The sequence below is a fragment of the Megalobrama amblycephala genome, linkage group LG7, assembly GCF_018812025.1.
Source record: "Megalobrama amblycephala isolate DHTTF-2021 linkage group LG7, ASM1881202v1, whole genome shotgun sequence".
Lineage (NCBI taxonomy): Eukaryota > Metazoa > Chordata > Actinopteri > Cypriniformes > Xenocyprididae > Megalobrama > Megalobrama amblycephala.
This window is the reverse complement of record NC_063050.1, coordinates 57,088,544-57,104,219: the sequence shown is the minus strand read 5'-3', so window position 1 is coordinate 57,104,219 and position 15,676 is coordinate 57,088,544. Positions and strand designations below refer to the sequence as shown.

Sequence of the window (15,676 nt, the reverse complement as noted above, 5' to 3'; positions counted from 1 at the left end):
ATATGTTTTAACCATAAATGCTCATCTTGAACTAGCTCTCTTCTTCTTCTCTATTTGAATTCCAGCAGTGTAGATGCTGCTAAGTGTATTACTGCCCTCCACAGGTCAAAATTTGAACTAAATTGTCATATACAATATGCTAGTGCAAGTATATAACAATTAGTTCAAACTTTGACCTGTGGAGGGCAGTAATACACTTAGCAGCGTCTACACTGCCAGAATTCAAATAGAGAAGAAGAAGAAGAGAGCTAGTTCAAGATGAGCATTTATGGTTAAAATGTATATAATTTTTACATTTTTTTTAGAAAATGCCCGATGGTTTCTCTAGATAAGACTCTTATTTCTCGTCTGGGATCATGTAGAGCTCTTTGAAGCTGCACTGAAACTGACATTTGGACCTTCAACCGTTTGGGCTCCATTGAAGTCCACTATAAGGAGAAAATACAAGAATGTTTTCATCAAAAACCTTCATTTCTTTTCCACTGAAGAAAGAAACACATGAACATCTTGGATGACATGGAGGTGAGTAAATTATCAGGAAATTTTAATTTGAAAGTGAACTAATCCTTTATAAAACAGGCTATTGAACATTTCCACACTTCCCAAAAACCCAAACAAATGGTTCATTTAACACGTTGAGCTCATGTGGGGCTTGATGACGCTGTTTATTGACTGATTTGAGAAGAACACCTGTAATAAAATACTATATTCAAAATGTATAAATATATATTTAAGAAGTAAAACACTTCTGAACATTCAACAAGGAAACATTCAAAAGTATTAAACTAATGAAATTAATGAATTGTATAAACATAAACGACTTTCCACGAACTGTAATATTCATGAGGAGGCGTCATCTACGTTCATGCATATTCTATCAGATCTCGTTTAAAATCTCATGGGCGGAGTCTCTCCAGAAGCATTTCAACAGGGACAAATGAGAACGGCCGCTGATCTGCGCATGCGCACAGATCGCCGTCCAATGAAAAGTCTGTTAAATTTTTAAATCTCGCTGAGCGCTCAGTCAGTTTTCAACAGCTCAGTTTAGCGCTAATGGAGTGACCGAAAATGACGGAAGAATCCGCCGTAAAAGTGTGCGTTAGGGTCAGACCCCTTATTAAAAGGTAAGAAAAGATTTATATTTTGAGCATGGAGGTAAATTTAACTCATAAAACAGTTATTGCTGACAGATTCACTGAGGAGGAGTGAGCAGTTGCTAATGACATCATCATAAATCAATACAAAAGGTTGTTTTTTGTCATATTTCTGAAGTAAAAGTTTTCTAAAAACGTAATTTGAGCAATTCAATAATAATATATCTTCATATTTCGCTGGTTTACCAGTAGCCAGTTGCATAAACACGTCCTCTGCGTGTCTTAAGAGCTAATCTGACCAACTAGCAGTTAATAATAGTCTCATTTTTTAGACCATAGTATCTACTTCATGTATCTAAATAGTTATGATTTAATCTTAAAGAAAAAAAAAATTAGATGACTAACTTTGGCAGTTTATGCAACCTGAAGGTTAGTATCAGTTTAATCCATTAATGTTGTGTTTAAAGTAGATTTTCAGTGTTTTTTAGACTCAACTAACATCTAATGATGATTTCAGGGAGGAGTCTGAGAGTTCAGAACCGGTCCAGCTGTTCTGGAGGGCAGACAAACAGGCCATCCATCAGCTGGATGATGATGGAACTCAAACTAAGAGCTTCAGTTTTGGTGAGTTGATCTTCAGTGGCTCTTGACCACCAGAGTGACCAGCAGAGCAGTGAATCTGACCTTCATGTGTTTCAGACCGTGTGTTCAGTGCTGAAGAGAGCACCGGTCAGCTCTACCAGGACATCGCAAAGCCGCTGGTCGTGTCCGCAGTCGAAGGCTATAACGGTGAGTCCAGAACATGTAACTGCAATCTCACAGCAAATCAGATCCATTTGATCCCTCTGAAGACATTGTGCAATATCAGACAACACAACTGTAGAGAAAATAAAAATTAGTGATGCACGGTATATCGGCTGATATACACTACCAGTCAAAAGTTTGAAAACATTACTATTTTTAATGTTTTTGAACAAAGTCTCTTATGCTCATTTATTTATGCAGCATTTATAAACACAGAAAAAACAATAATATTGTGAAATATTATTACAATTTAAAATTATGGTTTTCTATTTTAATATACTTTAAAATATAATTTATATCCAGTGATCAAAGCTGAATTTTCAGCATCATTACTCCAGTCTTCAGTGTCACATGATCCTTCAGAAATCATTCTGATATGATGATTTATTATCAATGTTGGAAACAGTTGTGCTGCTTCATATTATTTTATAACCTGTGATACTTTTTCAGGATTCTTTTGATGAAGAAAAAGTTAAAAAATATCAGCATTTATTTAAAATAGAAATATTTTGTAACAACATACACTACCGTTCAAAAGTTTTGACTTCTTTTTTTTTTTTTCTTTTTTTTGAAAGAAATGAATACTTTTATTCAGCACGGATGTGTTAAATTGATAAAAAAGTGATAGTAAAGATTTATATTGTTAGAAAATGCTTATATTTTGAATAAATGTTGTTCTTTTTAACCTTTTTTTCATCAATGAATCCTGAAAAAAGTATCACAGGTTCCAAAAAAACCTTGTTTTCAACATTAATAATAACTGAGCAGCAAATCATCATATTTGATTTCTGAAGGATCATGTGACACTGAAGACTGGAGTAATGATGCTGAAAATTCAGCTTTGATCACTGGATATAAATTATATTTTAAAGTATATTAAAATAGAAAACCATAATTTTAAATTGTAATAATATTTCACAATATTATTGTTTTTTTTCTGTATTTATTATGAAATAAATGCAGCCTTAATGAGCATAAGAGACTTTGTTCAAAAACATTAAAAATAGCAATGTTTCCAAACTTTTGACTGATAGCGTATGTTCAATTTTGTTTTAGATTTATCGGCCAATATATCGGTTATCGGCCAAAATTTTCATATCGGTTCATCCCTAATAAAAATGCGTGCTATATGAGCACAATGCACACAGGCGGATTATATTGTGCACTAGATGCGTGTTTTACTGTTAAATCTTAATGCATAATCTCCTATTTTCAGGCACAATATTTGCCTACGGACAGACATCTTCCGGAAAGACTTTCACCATGATGGGAAGTGAGCATAACCCCGGAGTGATTCCTCTCGCCATGGCTGACGTCTTCAAAACTATTAAAAACGTAAGCGAACTTTTGAGATCTGAGCGCTCGTCCAGAGGAACCGTGCTTACATTTCAGTCTTTCTCCTCACAAATAATTAAATGATGACGCCGTTATCATTTTGGGGTGAATTATTGTCGTTGAAGACCTGATTTAAAGAGTAGTGGATACTTATTTCTGTACGTCTGTCTTGTACATTTGTCAATAATCAATGCCTTTAATGGCAGTGAGCATTTAATAGCTTGCATCTTTTCCAGTGTCCAAAGAAGGAGTTCCTCCTGCGCGTGAGCTACATGGAGATCTACAACGAGACGGTCACAGATTTGCTCTGTGAAAGCTGGAAAAGAAAACCTCTGGAAATTCGTGAAGGGAACTACGTAAGTCGTTCGTCTTTCATTGCATTTTCATTGTGTAGTTTCATTTCGTAACTTTCAGACTGTCCGCAGAAAAACGTGTACGTGGCTGATCTGACCGAAGAGATGGTGACGTCACCGGAACAAGCCCTGTCCTGGATCACCAAAGGAGAAAGTAAATTCATTGCATCACTCACTCGCTCGTTCTTTATTTCGCCGTACTGCAGTACTTATGTGATCGTCACTTGATTCATACAGAAAACCGGCATTATGGAAAGACGAAAATGAACCAGCGAAGCAGCCGCTCGCACACCATTTTCCGCATGGTAAGAGGCGATATGAACCGGAGTGTGTTTGGACTCTGATTTAAGGTTCATCTCTGAAGCGTCTGGTTTGTTTTGTCTGTCAGATCTTGGAGAGCCGTGAGAGGAGTGATCCGGCGTCTGGTGAAAACGCTGATGGAGCCATCATAGTGTCGCACCTGGTGAGTTCAAAACAGACCACGAGCCTTTTGTGTGATGTCATGTGGATAAGCAGCATTTATTACGCACCGTTTCCTGTTTCTGTAGAACTTGGTGGATCTTGCCGGTGCTGAACGAGCGAGTCAGACGGGAGCTGAAGGTAATGATTTGTGTTTTTACTCTTGATTCTTTTCGTCTGTTGCTTGTTTTGAACAGAAAAATGGACTTCATTCATTCACAGATTAAAGCTGGGTTCAAACTATATGATATCAACCCAATTTTGGCACAAACCGTTGACGTAGATTGTCGTAGTGATTCGTAAACGACAGTGACATGAAATGCAAGAATCAATCCGGGATGCAGTCACTAGTTCCGCCTTCTTGATGACATCACAGTAAAAAGACAAGCGATGAGTGGTCGCAAAGTCTGATAGGGTTCTTGTCCACGACACAAGAATTTAGGAGTCAAAATTGCATAATAACATTGACTGTCATGTCTCAACTAGTCAAACAGTCACGATAATGAATATGCACGATATTGTTATCATTGGAACTTAAAAATACTGTAAATAATAATAATTTATTACCAATTATTAATTTTTATAATGCACTTAAGAATACTTTCCCCATCAACTGTATAAAATGCATACCACCGCTGTATTCAGCGTCAAAGCGACACGCGCTCAGATGTAATTAAGCCCAACGTGCATGAAAAGCACATGGCCTAACGAGTGAAGCGCTGAATGAAGGCGCATGTTCACTCTCTGACAGCAGAGGTCGCTGTTGGAACAGCAGAAATGCAGCGGTTACCCCGGAAACCCCACAAACAAAGCAACTGAATCTCAATGTTGTTCATCACAGCACCTAATACTTAATACTTAATGACTTAATAGGCTATTTATTTCAAACTTAAACATTTTTATATTTTAATGTGGACTACAACATGCCCTAATGATTAGAAATGTTCTGATTATTTGTTATTGTTCAGTAAAACTGAGACATACGGCTTCATTAGTTAACATGTTAATTCATTGTTACCAAACTCACAATGAAAAACACTTAGAAAGCATTTATTAATCTTAGTTAATTTCTCAATGACAATTAACTAACTAATGCATTAAATAATGAAGTGTTATCTTTTGTGCTTTATAATTATTTTGCACTTTAATCTGTTTGAAAATGTTATATATTTGTGTATTGTATTATTGTATTTAAACAGTTATTTTTGTTAAAGAAAGAGTTCTTAAACCTGTTATACCATGACAACACTTTTTTTTGTTGTTGCAAATATTCAATATCGTGATAATGCCGTATACCGTGATAAAAGCTTCAGCAATTAATCGCAACATGAAAATTTGATACCGTCACATGCCTAGTCTCAACTTGTGAGCTAACTGTCCCGTCACACCCCTATCCAAATGTTTATTTTCCAAGCATAAAATCTGGTATTCTTTCACAGCATGCAGCATTTTATTACTGACTTTTACTTGATTTTTAATGAAAATAAAACTTTGCAATGAAGAAAAGTAGATTTTTGTTTGTATATGTTGTAAATTATAGTTCTTGGAAAGAAAATCGGTATTGGCCGATCTCACTAACAAAAAATCGGAAATCGTAATCAGCGAAAATTGCAATCGGTGCATCTCGACTGCATAGAACGGTTTCTGATCTAAAATGATGGTATACATCCAAACTGTGAGCCTTTTCTGAAGAGCTTAAATGAGTTTATCTGTTAAAAGCTCTCTTTTGTTTCAGGAACCCGGTTTAAAGAAGGCTGCAACATAAACCGCAGTTTGTTCACACTGGGTCAAGTCATTAAGAAGTTATCTGATGAGAGTCAGAAGTGAGTTTTATTTCATGACACTGTTTTTGGTTGCAAACCGCAGAAAACCATAATGCCTTGTTTCCTTTCCATCCAAAAGGGGCTTCTTGAATTATAGAGACAGCAAACTGACTCGAATCCTTCAGAACTCGTTGGGTGGGAATGCGAAGACCGTGATAATCTGCACCATCACGCCGGCCACCGTGGACGAGACCGTCAGCACCTTACAGGTATGAGACGACACCCTTCTTCACCGCGGTCTGCTGGGATATGGGCAGATGTGTTGAGTTCATCTGTGTTTTTACTGCGATTTAAAGTTTGCGAGTGCGGCGAAGCGCATGAAGAACGACCCTCACGTGACGGAGGTGTCCGATGAAGGTGCTCTTCTAAGAAGATACCGCAATGAGATCGTTGATCTTAAACGGCGTCTGCAAGAGGTGAGCGCGTGCGTCACATGTTTGACAGTCGTCCAGTAATAACATGTCCCATCATCTCGTCACATGATCGTTTTCCCGTCTCATATCACAGGTTTCGTCAGTCACACAAACAACCGCAACCGAGCGAGAGTCGCTCTGTCAGCTTCTGCAAGAGAAAGACCAGCTCCAGAGAGAGCAGGAGGACCGGATCAAGAACTTGACCAAGTTACTCGTCACTGCCTCAAATGTTGCCCTGATCCCGAAGGTAATGAGATCACGAGTCTGAACACCTCAGTGTTAGTGAAGTATGTGAATCTGATTGTTGCATTTACATGTTAAGGTTCCCAAGCGGAGAGTGACGTGGGGCGGGAAGCTCCTGAGATCTGCGCATCTGTTGAAGGAAGATCTCGGCTGCACTGACATGAGTTTCGCAGAGCCGTACATCAAGAAGAGAAGAGCCGACTGCTCTCTGCCCGAGGAGGGAGAGGGTACGAATTCTGCCTTACCGTTTGAGAAAATGATTCTGCAGTAGCTGTGAAGCGCAACGTCATTTTCAGAATGAACATTTTGACTGAAAAAACCTTAATCAGATGAGTGTTACTGTGGTCAGTGCTACACCAGGGACTGGATTCACAAAATCCACCAGATTCACAATTTTTATTTTTATTTTTTAAGATTTATTTTTGGTGGGTTTTGCTTTTAAATATAATAGGACAGCATATAGACTGGAAGCGAAGTGGAGGAGAGAGGGGGGCGGGATCAGGAAAGGTCCGCAAGCCGGGACTCGATCTTGGGTTGCCGAAGCGCAACAGCCCTATATGTCGGCGTGCTGCCCACGAGGCTATTGGTGCCGACCACAAAACACTCTTAAGAATAAAATTCTTCATAACTGCAGAAATATTTTTTTACCAAAAATTTTTTCTTATTGTTCTCAAGACAAAACTTAGGAAGAATTTAAAAAAAATTGTTTTAAAAAATCATCATAAATATGTCTTTATTATTTTAGTCTCTTGCTTGTATAAAAAGATTTTCAATCATTTTTGACAGATTTTCCTCTGAGTGGCTCAAAACTTGGTGACATTTAAATATACAATTTGAACAAAAAATAACTTCTTAAAGTTAGGATATCCTTCAGCTAGTCTTAAATCCCTCTTGTCTTTCATGATTTTTTTTTTTTTACTTATATCAGATTAATTGTTATAATTAAGCATATGAAGGCAGATCAAATAAAAGCATCTACCTGGTCCATCTTAAGACAAGCTCTTAAAAAAAAATTATTATAAGTAATAATAAATAATTTTAATAATCAAAAAGAATGTCTAATTAATTGTATTCTTAAAAACAACAAATTTATTCATTAAAAAAAAATGTATTTTTTAATATATTTTGTTTTTTCAGAAATTCTGTTGCGTATTTTAATTTTTCTGGCAATCAAATGAACGAATAACATTAATTGAATTTCTTTTAATCATGAAATTAAACTTTTTTTTTTCTTTTTTTTTATCAAACACAGTGCTGCACAACAGAGCTTTACTGTTAAAATTAAAACATGGAACAAAAACTGAGATTGTTCCTTTAAAAAATTGTTTTAATAATTTATTATTATTAAGTCTATTATTGTTAGTATTATTATTGTATTGAAAAGTATCTAAATTTTACTGTACAGAAGTAATATCTTTCTGTCAAGTTAAATTGAAATTTTATTTTGACGGGTTGCCAAGTCTGTGTTTATGGTATGATAGTTTTTTTTTTTTTTTTTTCCAAATAAAGCATTAAAATGCTGATGAAGTGACTTTTGAAGATGAATTTTTTGCCTTCATGAGGCGACAGAGGATGAAAACACTGCGAGCGTCACACGTGCTTCAGTGTGTGTGTGTGTGTGTGCGTGTGTGTGAGGTAAATGAAACCGCGCTTCTGCGACATTCATTTCAGAGACACACATGCAAGATTCATATTTAAATAGTATTTTTGTGGTTTAATATTCACAGACACTCTATATCGCGATTTAACGACCTGCTTAACGACCTTCTACAAATTCCGTGACATTCCGCGTTACATAGTAAGTTCCGTTTTTATTGATGGATTCTGTGATTCCGTCTGCGTTTTCTCATAGGGAAATCATAGGGCCCTACAATGCTGATTGCTGAATTCCGGTCAAGCCAACAGAGACGAACATATTGTGCGCACCTTTTCAAATAATGCCTGTCTTTTTATTCTTGAGAAGAAGAAAATATAATTTTCTTGAAATTCTCAAATATTTTTTTTAAGAACTGTACCTAAGATAAATTCTAAGAAGTTCATAAGAATATTCATAAACTTTTTCTTAAGAAGATTTTTGTGTGTCCGTCCCTAAAGGTTCATGAGGTGTTTGCTCAGTTTTTTGTTTTGTGTCCAGATATGGATGAGTTCGACAGCCGGTTTGACTTCACTGCACTGGACGAACCCAACATGGACATGGAGATGAGCAGCATCACTGTCCGCAGCTCCTCGGAGGGGTGAGGACACATCATCATCATCCTCACCACACGATCACAACCGCTTTGGCTCTCTAATGGGCTGTTTGAAATTTTTTGCCCAGTTTTATTTACAACTAAAAATTAATATTCTGGATGGCATAGTTTTGTTTACTGCTAAAAAAAAAATTGCATAATTTGCCGTTACATTTCTTACTTTTGCATGAACTTCTGCATGCCTTGTTTATCCAAACACGTAATCTTTTCATTATTCAGCGTTGCTCACATGCTTTTCTGCATCATAAATACATTTGTCATTTCCCCTCTCTGTTCAGGAATCCTTTCCTCGACTCTCCCCAGGCGAGCGAGCTGACGCTGAAGGTGGCGTCTCTGCAGCGTCAGTTGGAGGCAGAGACTCAGAGCAAACAGAGAGCAGAGGAGATGAGCGCTGAGCTCCAGATGAAGATCTCTGAGCTGCAGAACAAGCTGGAGGCTGAAGCCACGCCGTCGGAAGAGGAGAAGCCCCTCTCTGAGCTGGAGAAACAGATTGCAGAGCTGCAGCATCAACTGGAAACGGAGGTTCAGCAGAGACAGACGGCTGAGGAGAGAAGCGCCGCGCTGGAGCTGAAGGTGGCGGAGCTGGAGAAGAAACCTTCAGAAGCCCTCCTGCGCTCTCAGAACATGTGTGAACAGGTACAACTGCAGCTTCTGTTTTATGTTTACCCATCTGCAGTGATGTTTTCTCTTTCTCCTAACCGTGATTGAAAATGTTTTGTGTGTGCGTCTTCAGATGAAGAGAGATCTGGAAGAGGCCATTCAGCTCTGTGAGACCGTCGGATTTGAGAAGGTGAGTGAACATCATCATTTTGTGTTTTTTGTCTTGTCGAATGTTCTTTTTCACATGTGTGAACCCTGCGAATAAACATCATGTTTATTCAGGGTTCCCGCGGGGTCTTAAAAAGTCTTAAAAAGTCTAAAATTCTGAACTTTAAATTTAAGGCCTTAAAAAGTCTTAAAAACGGCCAGATTTTCATCCGAGGTCTTAAATTTCATTTAGTCAGGTCTAAATTTTTTTTAACCCATTTCCAGAAACGCTACCTGCTGAAAGTTATTACAAAGTAGCAAAAAAGTAGCGAGTCATAGTTCTTTCTGGGGTATATTGGTGTTGGTATACGCGTTGATAAAACTACAAATCCCGTGATAAATGCAATAACTTACCTGCCCGCGAGATACGTCTGCGTCTCCTCAGAGTTTGTTAAAGTTCGTGTGGAAAATGGGAAAGTGTACTTTCAACGAGACATGGCTAGATCACAGCGATTTCTGCTGTTATGGTTTCCATGGTGACGCGTCATTGCTTGTCACGTGACACACCTCAGCAGCAACAGCGCTGAATGAATGATGATCTGCTTTTATGTCATTTTTCCTTTTTTATTCAGAATATTCACAAATGTGTTAGCTATGGCATGAAATATCTGATATTCCGATTGTCAAATACATGCAAGTGGAAGTGTATTGTTGTTTAAACACCTTTTATAACGATCGCGTTAGTTGAGCTGTATGCGCGATATAATTTTATGACACAAAATTTTGAAATGTAGGCTTAAATCAAACACATTTTAATTCAGATTCTGTGTATATATATATATATATAATAAACATTATAAACGGAAAACAAAAACAACGGAAAAAACAGCTGGCTTTCCCCTAGAGGGGTGGGGAAAAGTGGTGGGCGGCTGCAATGACTGAATTCATTGAAATAAAATGATTTTTTGAGAATTTCTTTGATTTGAATATTTTTTGGTAATGCGTCGTGTAGGTCTTAAATTTCAACCTTTATGGTCTTAAAATGTCTTAAAAAGGTCTTAAATTTGACTTAATGAAACCTGCATGAACCCTGTTATTTATTTTGTAAAGGATGCTGTTATTGCTGAGAGAGACCTGGTCAAACACACGCTTCAGCTGGTGAATGAAGAACTGGAGAGTCTGAAGGCAGAGAAGGACTCGCTTCAGAAAGACAAAGACTCGCTTCAGAAAGACAAAGACGCCCTGCAGAAGGACATGGACGAGAGGAGAGACGCAGATGAGTTTGAGAAACTAGAGGAGGAGAGCAAGAGGGAGTATGAGGTGATCAGAGCTTTAATTCTCAGCTTTCTCATTTACATGTTCTCTTGCTTCCACTGATAATCCATGTCCGCTGTTTTAATTCAGAGAGAACTAGAGGCTGAAAACTCCAGACTGCAGCAGGATTTAAAACGATCAGAAGAAATGATCCAGCAGCTGAAGGTCCGTTTGCTTTCTTTATTTGCTTTCAAATATCAAACAAGTGTAAAATGTCCATACGTGATATACGTTGTTCTCCATAGGCTGATCTGGCAATGATGTCATCCGAGCTTCAGAAGAAGACGGATCTGAACGCTGAGCTGCAGAGTTTTGTACGTCACCGAGTCACAGCACTATTAGATTGTGTTCACAAAATATTTATTAATACAATATCATATTTCATATTTATGTATGCAGAGCGACAAGGATCTTTTGCATGAAGTGACTCGTCTGCGGCGCTCTCTAGATGATGCGGAGACTCTCAGTTTGGATACCAAGAAAGAATGGGCCTTCCTGCGCAGCGAGAACATCTGCCTCAAAGAGCGAGACGTGAGTAGAGTGGAGCTCTGGGAGAGATCCGTGTGTGTTATGAGGAGTGATTAATGTGAGTCATGTGACTTTCGCCCAGGCGACCCTGACCACTGACTATGGGAAGATGGAAGCTGAGGTGAAGACGCTTCAGGACAAGCTCGAGCACGAGAAGTCTCGCTTCAAGAAGATGCAAACGGATCTTCAGAAAGAGCTGATGGGCGCCTTCGACGAGAACACCAAACTCACCGCTCTGCTGGACGGAAAAGTGCCAAAAAGTAGGTGCAGAACCATTAACCCTCTGGAGTCTGAGGCTGATTTGGGGCCTGGAGAAGTTTTGGCATGCCCTGACATTTGTGCTTTTTTCAGTTGTTCATAAACGCATTAATGACAAAAGTGTCATTACACTGTATTCAGCACAAACTAGGCTACCATAATATGTGAGGAACATGTATGCACATGTTTGTGTTTTTGAAAGAATAACGTTTATGCGTGGTTATTGAAAAAACAAAAAACTTAAGTCACTGAAATAAGGCCAAAATATATATATATTAAATCTGTATTCACAAGACTTCTGGGTATTGGAGGTTGTAGGCTAGAGTTTTTGCTTCAAAATTCTGTAAAAATTATAATGCCTACTTGTTCATATAAAACAATATATTGATTTAGTTTTTGTAAGACACTTTTTGTCAAGAAACACAGTATGCGTGGAGGCGTGAATCATCATGAATAATGGGCCATTTACACCTGAGAAGACAAAAGAATCACATAAAGAACCTCTAATTGTGCTGCATAATAATGAGGTCTTTCAGTCAGGTAGGCTGTGAAAAACAAAAAAAACAAACAAAAAACCTCTGTAATCATGTCTCAGCTCAATTTAAAATAATGATATTCTATTATATTCTTTAAAATATAATGTATTTCTGTGATGCAAAGAGTCTGAATATAGGTTTTTAGTTTAAAAGCTTTCACATTTGGAGAAATATTGATGGATTCTCATGTTTGTCAATTTTCTATACAGAGGAGTTATATTTATTCTATATTCATTGTTATCACTATGAGCGCTGGTGTTTTCAATTCATACTTGCAGCCGGAGGGTGCTCTCTGTACACGTTTAGTCCACAAATTATTCTACAGAAGAGGACATATCAGGAACTAACGGCATGTCTTCCAGAGGTCGCTAACTATGGCTTTTACATACAGATAAACACGTTTCAAGATAATAAATACACGATTGAGATGATGTATGCATGTATTGACTCATAATTTGCGTCTGAATAGCGCTGGCTACGTGGGCGTGGCCGCATTAGCGGATAATGAGCTGAATCACGGACTTCTGACATCTCTTTTCATACAGATTACATAAACACAGAATTTTTGTTTTCGATATGACTTACATGATTTAAAACCTGACATTTCAACGTTTCTTTAGACATAAGTGTAATTTTTTTGTGATTAGTAGTCACTAAGTTATAGTTAATTTTCTGAGAACTATCAGATTAAACTTTGTTCAGAGGGAGAGGACAGATCATGCATCATTTTAGTTTTCTTTATTTTACAAAAAGCACAACATTGTGTTTTTACTCTGAGTGTATACAAATAAAAGAAGATATTCTATAGTTTCAATTGATATATTACTTATGTCTCTATGACAAAAAATGACGGAGTATTTTAAGTCTGTTTTGCTGCAATGTGAAAAAAAACGTGGTGCGTTTTCAGACCTCAGGGAGTTAAAGAACATGTGAATCAAAACTGACTGCGTTTACTGTCTAAATTCACCTTCCTGGTCTGGTCTCCCTTCACAGATCTGACCGATAATCTTGTGTTGGAGAAAACTGTGTGCGACTTGCGTAAGGAGCTTGATCAGAGCCACGAGAGGGAGCGAAGTCTGCAGAGTAAGATTGAGGAGTTGGAGACACTTCCTGTTAAAGTGGATGAATTACTGAGACAGGTTAGAGAATCTGCATCACGGTCTCAATCTTGCTTCTACATGGCTGAATCTCATCCATTATGGTTCGTTCTCAGGTGTCTGGTCTGTCAGAAGAGCTGCGTTCTCTTAGAGAGGAGCGAGACGCTCTGATATCTGCTCAGTCCAGTTTGAATGAAGATCATCAGAGGCTGAAAGAGCAGACGGCGAACGCTCAGGATCAGCTGCTGAAGATGGAGAGCGATCTGGTCGACGCTCAGCTGAAGGAAGCAGAACTGACCCAACAGCTGACGGAGACTTCAGAGCGGCTCCAGACGGAGAAGAGCACACTGCTCGCGTCATTAGAGGAGGCCACGCAGAAGGTGCGTTCACACTTCACACCACACACAGTCCCATCAACCACCAGACCGGAGTGATTTAACACTGTTTTTCTCTGCAGTTGAGCTCAGAGCTGGAGTCTGTTCGCGGCGAGAGAGACGCGCTTCTGTCTGAGAAGATGGAGCGAGTTCAGAGTGACCCGGATGAGACGGAGAACCTGCGACGCACGATCAGCTCCATCACTGAAGAGCGAGAGCAGCTGCAGGAGATCCTACAGGGCCTGAGAGACGAGAGAGACCAGCTCAAGAGCGACATGGAGGAAAATGTGGAGATGGTGAGTGCTTACGACTGCTGCCAGGTCAAACGTGATGATCTCACTCGATCAAACCCTTTACTTTATTCACTGCAGATGATTGAGACTCAAGCAGAACTGAGAGATGCTCAGGAGACGGTGAAGGACCTTCAGGGGAAAATACACACTCTGGAGTCACAGAGAGTTCAGACGGCGGACCAGAAGAACAAAGAAGATCAGGTGCTTGTAAATCAGAGCTGTTTTTGATTTTTGGAAAGAATATAATGGAGATAAAACGTTTATTGTTTGAGATGATTTGTGTTTCCTTCACAGCATTGTGATTTCATTGTTCCCTAGAAGCCCTGACTTTAACTTCAAAATCAGTTAAATGTGTCGTAAAATGTGAAATGTCTACCGCAGGACGTGCTTGATATTAAAAAGTATTATACGGCTCGAGAACGTTCTGTTCGTGTGCTCTGAGGCGGAGTGAAAAGCTTACAAGCAAAGTATACTTTGAGCTTCAAAATTAATGTAAACACAGTCGGTTTCTTTTTAAGTGTATATTAATGGTTAGGAGAAAATCAGTGCATTGAGTCTTAAAGTGACAGCAGCTCTCTGTGTCAATGATCACACAACAAAAGAATCGTTCACTGCTCTTGACTGAATGACTTTTGTAGCTTTAATAGATTAATTCATACAGTGAATGCCATTTTATTTTACTTTCATTTTCTTCACTTTCTGTGTTAGGCCATTACTTAATGGAAAATTTTGTACATTTTAAATTTAAATGGATAAATCTGGTGCATTCTGAGAGCAAAATTAAGTGACTAGATCAATGAAGAAATTTGTTCTCTTGTAAACAATTTTGTGCTCTAAAAGTAATTTATTTATTGGTGATGGTAGGGCACATTAGTCACATACACAACACACATAGTAGGCTAAATGATCATTCATAAGTGGTCAAACATGTAGATTATACATTTAAACCATTAAAAATATGTAGCAAAAGAGGTTACTTTTGTTGAATTAAGTTATTAGTGGGAGCCTGTATCTATAATATATCTGTATTTGTGGAACTAATGGTCACTCTTTGATTTGTTAAACAATCCAGAATGCACTAAACACATTACTTCATTATAGAGAAAAATAACAATAGAAATATATAATCATAAGCTGACCAATAAATACATAGTAAACTAGGTGAGTATATAATTCAGCAGCAAAAAGTATGCTAGCCTAATTCTTGAAAAAAAAAACAAAAAAAAAACAACTTTGCTCAGCAATTTTATAAATCCAAATGTTAATAAAAATTTTAAAATTACTATTTGTATTCTTATGAAATTAAAAAAATGATTTATATTGGATTTATATGTAAAGAATTATATGTATTTATATTAATGTAAGATTAAAAGATGATATTTTAAATGTATTGTGCAGATTTTTAATGGGGCAAGAAGATATGATGGATACGACAGAACAAAATAGGCTATTAATAATATTTCAGTGTGCAAAACCATTATAATATGAAACGCTTCAAAACAGCAGCAAAAAAACGCTTATGCGCATCCCGGGTGCAGAATGATGTGCTTGAAGCAATATGGAGTCAGAGCGCGCAGTTGCGCTGCGCATTGAAAAGTTCACGACACAAAGAGAATCCCTGTGTATATCTGCAACTTTATTAATCATATGTTTCTTCTCACTTTTAAATTCCAGTTATTGTGCGTGTGACGCCAATTCATAGTCCTTGTGTTGTGCGATCTAACAGACATCCTGTATGTAGCCAGTATAATAACAT

At 37.8% G+C, this 15,676-nt stretch overlaps 1 protein-coding gene across 6 annotated transcripts in view; it reads left to right on the top strand.

Moving 5' to 3' along the window:
• Positions 1-957: 957 nt before the first annotated feature.
• Positions 958-15,676, top strand: part of cenpe (centromere protein E) — a 33,239-nt gene continuing 18,520 nt past the window's right edge. For 5 of the 6 annotated variants that reach the window (XM_048198232.1, XM_048198233.1, XM_048198235.1 and 2 more), the window contains exons 1-26: positions 958-1,124; positions 1,612-1,718; positions 1,794-1,883; positions 3,115-3,233; positions 3,470-3,589; positions 3,659-3,740; positions 3,824-3,891; positions 3,975-4,049; positions 4,135-4,186; positions 5,781-5,868; positions 5,948-6,077; positions 6,165-6,284; positions 6,376-6,528; positions 6,604-6,751; positions 8,659-8,758; positions 9,052-9,409; positions 9,507-9,563; positions 10,631-10,840; positions 10,925-10,999; positions 11,080-11,148; positions 11,234-11,365; positions 11,445-11,622; positions 13,150-13,295; positions 13,370-13,633; positions 13,711-13,923; positions 13,999-14,121. In XM_048198232.1, coding sequence (XP_048054189.1) covers positions 1,069-1,124; positions 1,612-1,718; positions 1,794-1,883; positions 3,115-3,233; positions 3,470-3,589; positions 3,659-3,740; positions 3,824-3,891; positions 3,975-4,049; positions 4,135-4,186; positions 5,781-5,868; positions 5,948-6,077; positions 6,165-6,284; positions 6,376-6,528; positions 6,604-6,751; positions 8,659-8,758; positions 9,052-9,409; positions 9,507-9,563; positions 10,631-10,840; positions 10,925-10,999; positions 11,080-11,148; positions 11,234-11,365; positions 11,445-11,622; positions 13,150-13,295; positions 13,370-13,633; positions 13,711-13,923; positions 13,999-14,121 — 3,333 coding nt within the window. In that variant the 5' untranslated portion in view covers positions 958-1,068. The remainder of the gene's footprint in view (positions 1,125-1,611; positions 1,719-1,793; positions 1,884-3,114; positions 3,234-3,469; positions 3,590-3,658; positions 3,741-3,823; positions 3,892-3,974; positions 4,050-4,134; positions 4,187-5,780; positions 5,869-5,947; positions 6,078-6,164; positions 6,285-6,375; positions 6,529-6,603; positions 6,752-8,658; positions 8,759-9,051; positions 9,410-9,506; positions 9,564-10,630; positions 10,841-10,924; positions 11,000-11,079; positions 11,149-11,233; positions 11,366-11,444; positions 11,623-13,149; positions 13,296-13,369; positions 13,634-13,710; positions 13,924-13,998; positions 14,122-15,676) is intronic. The other variant, XM_048198236.1, reaches the window with a different exon arrangement.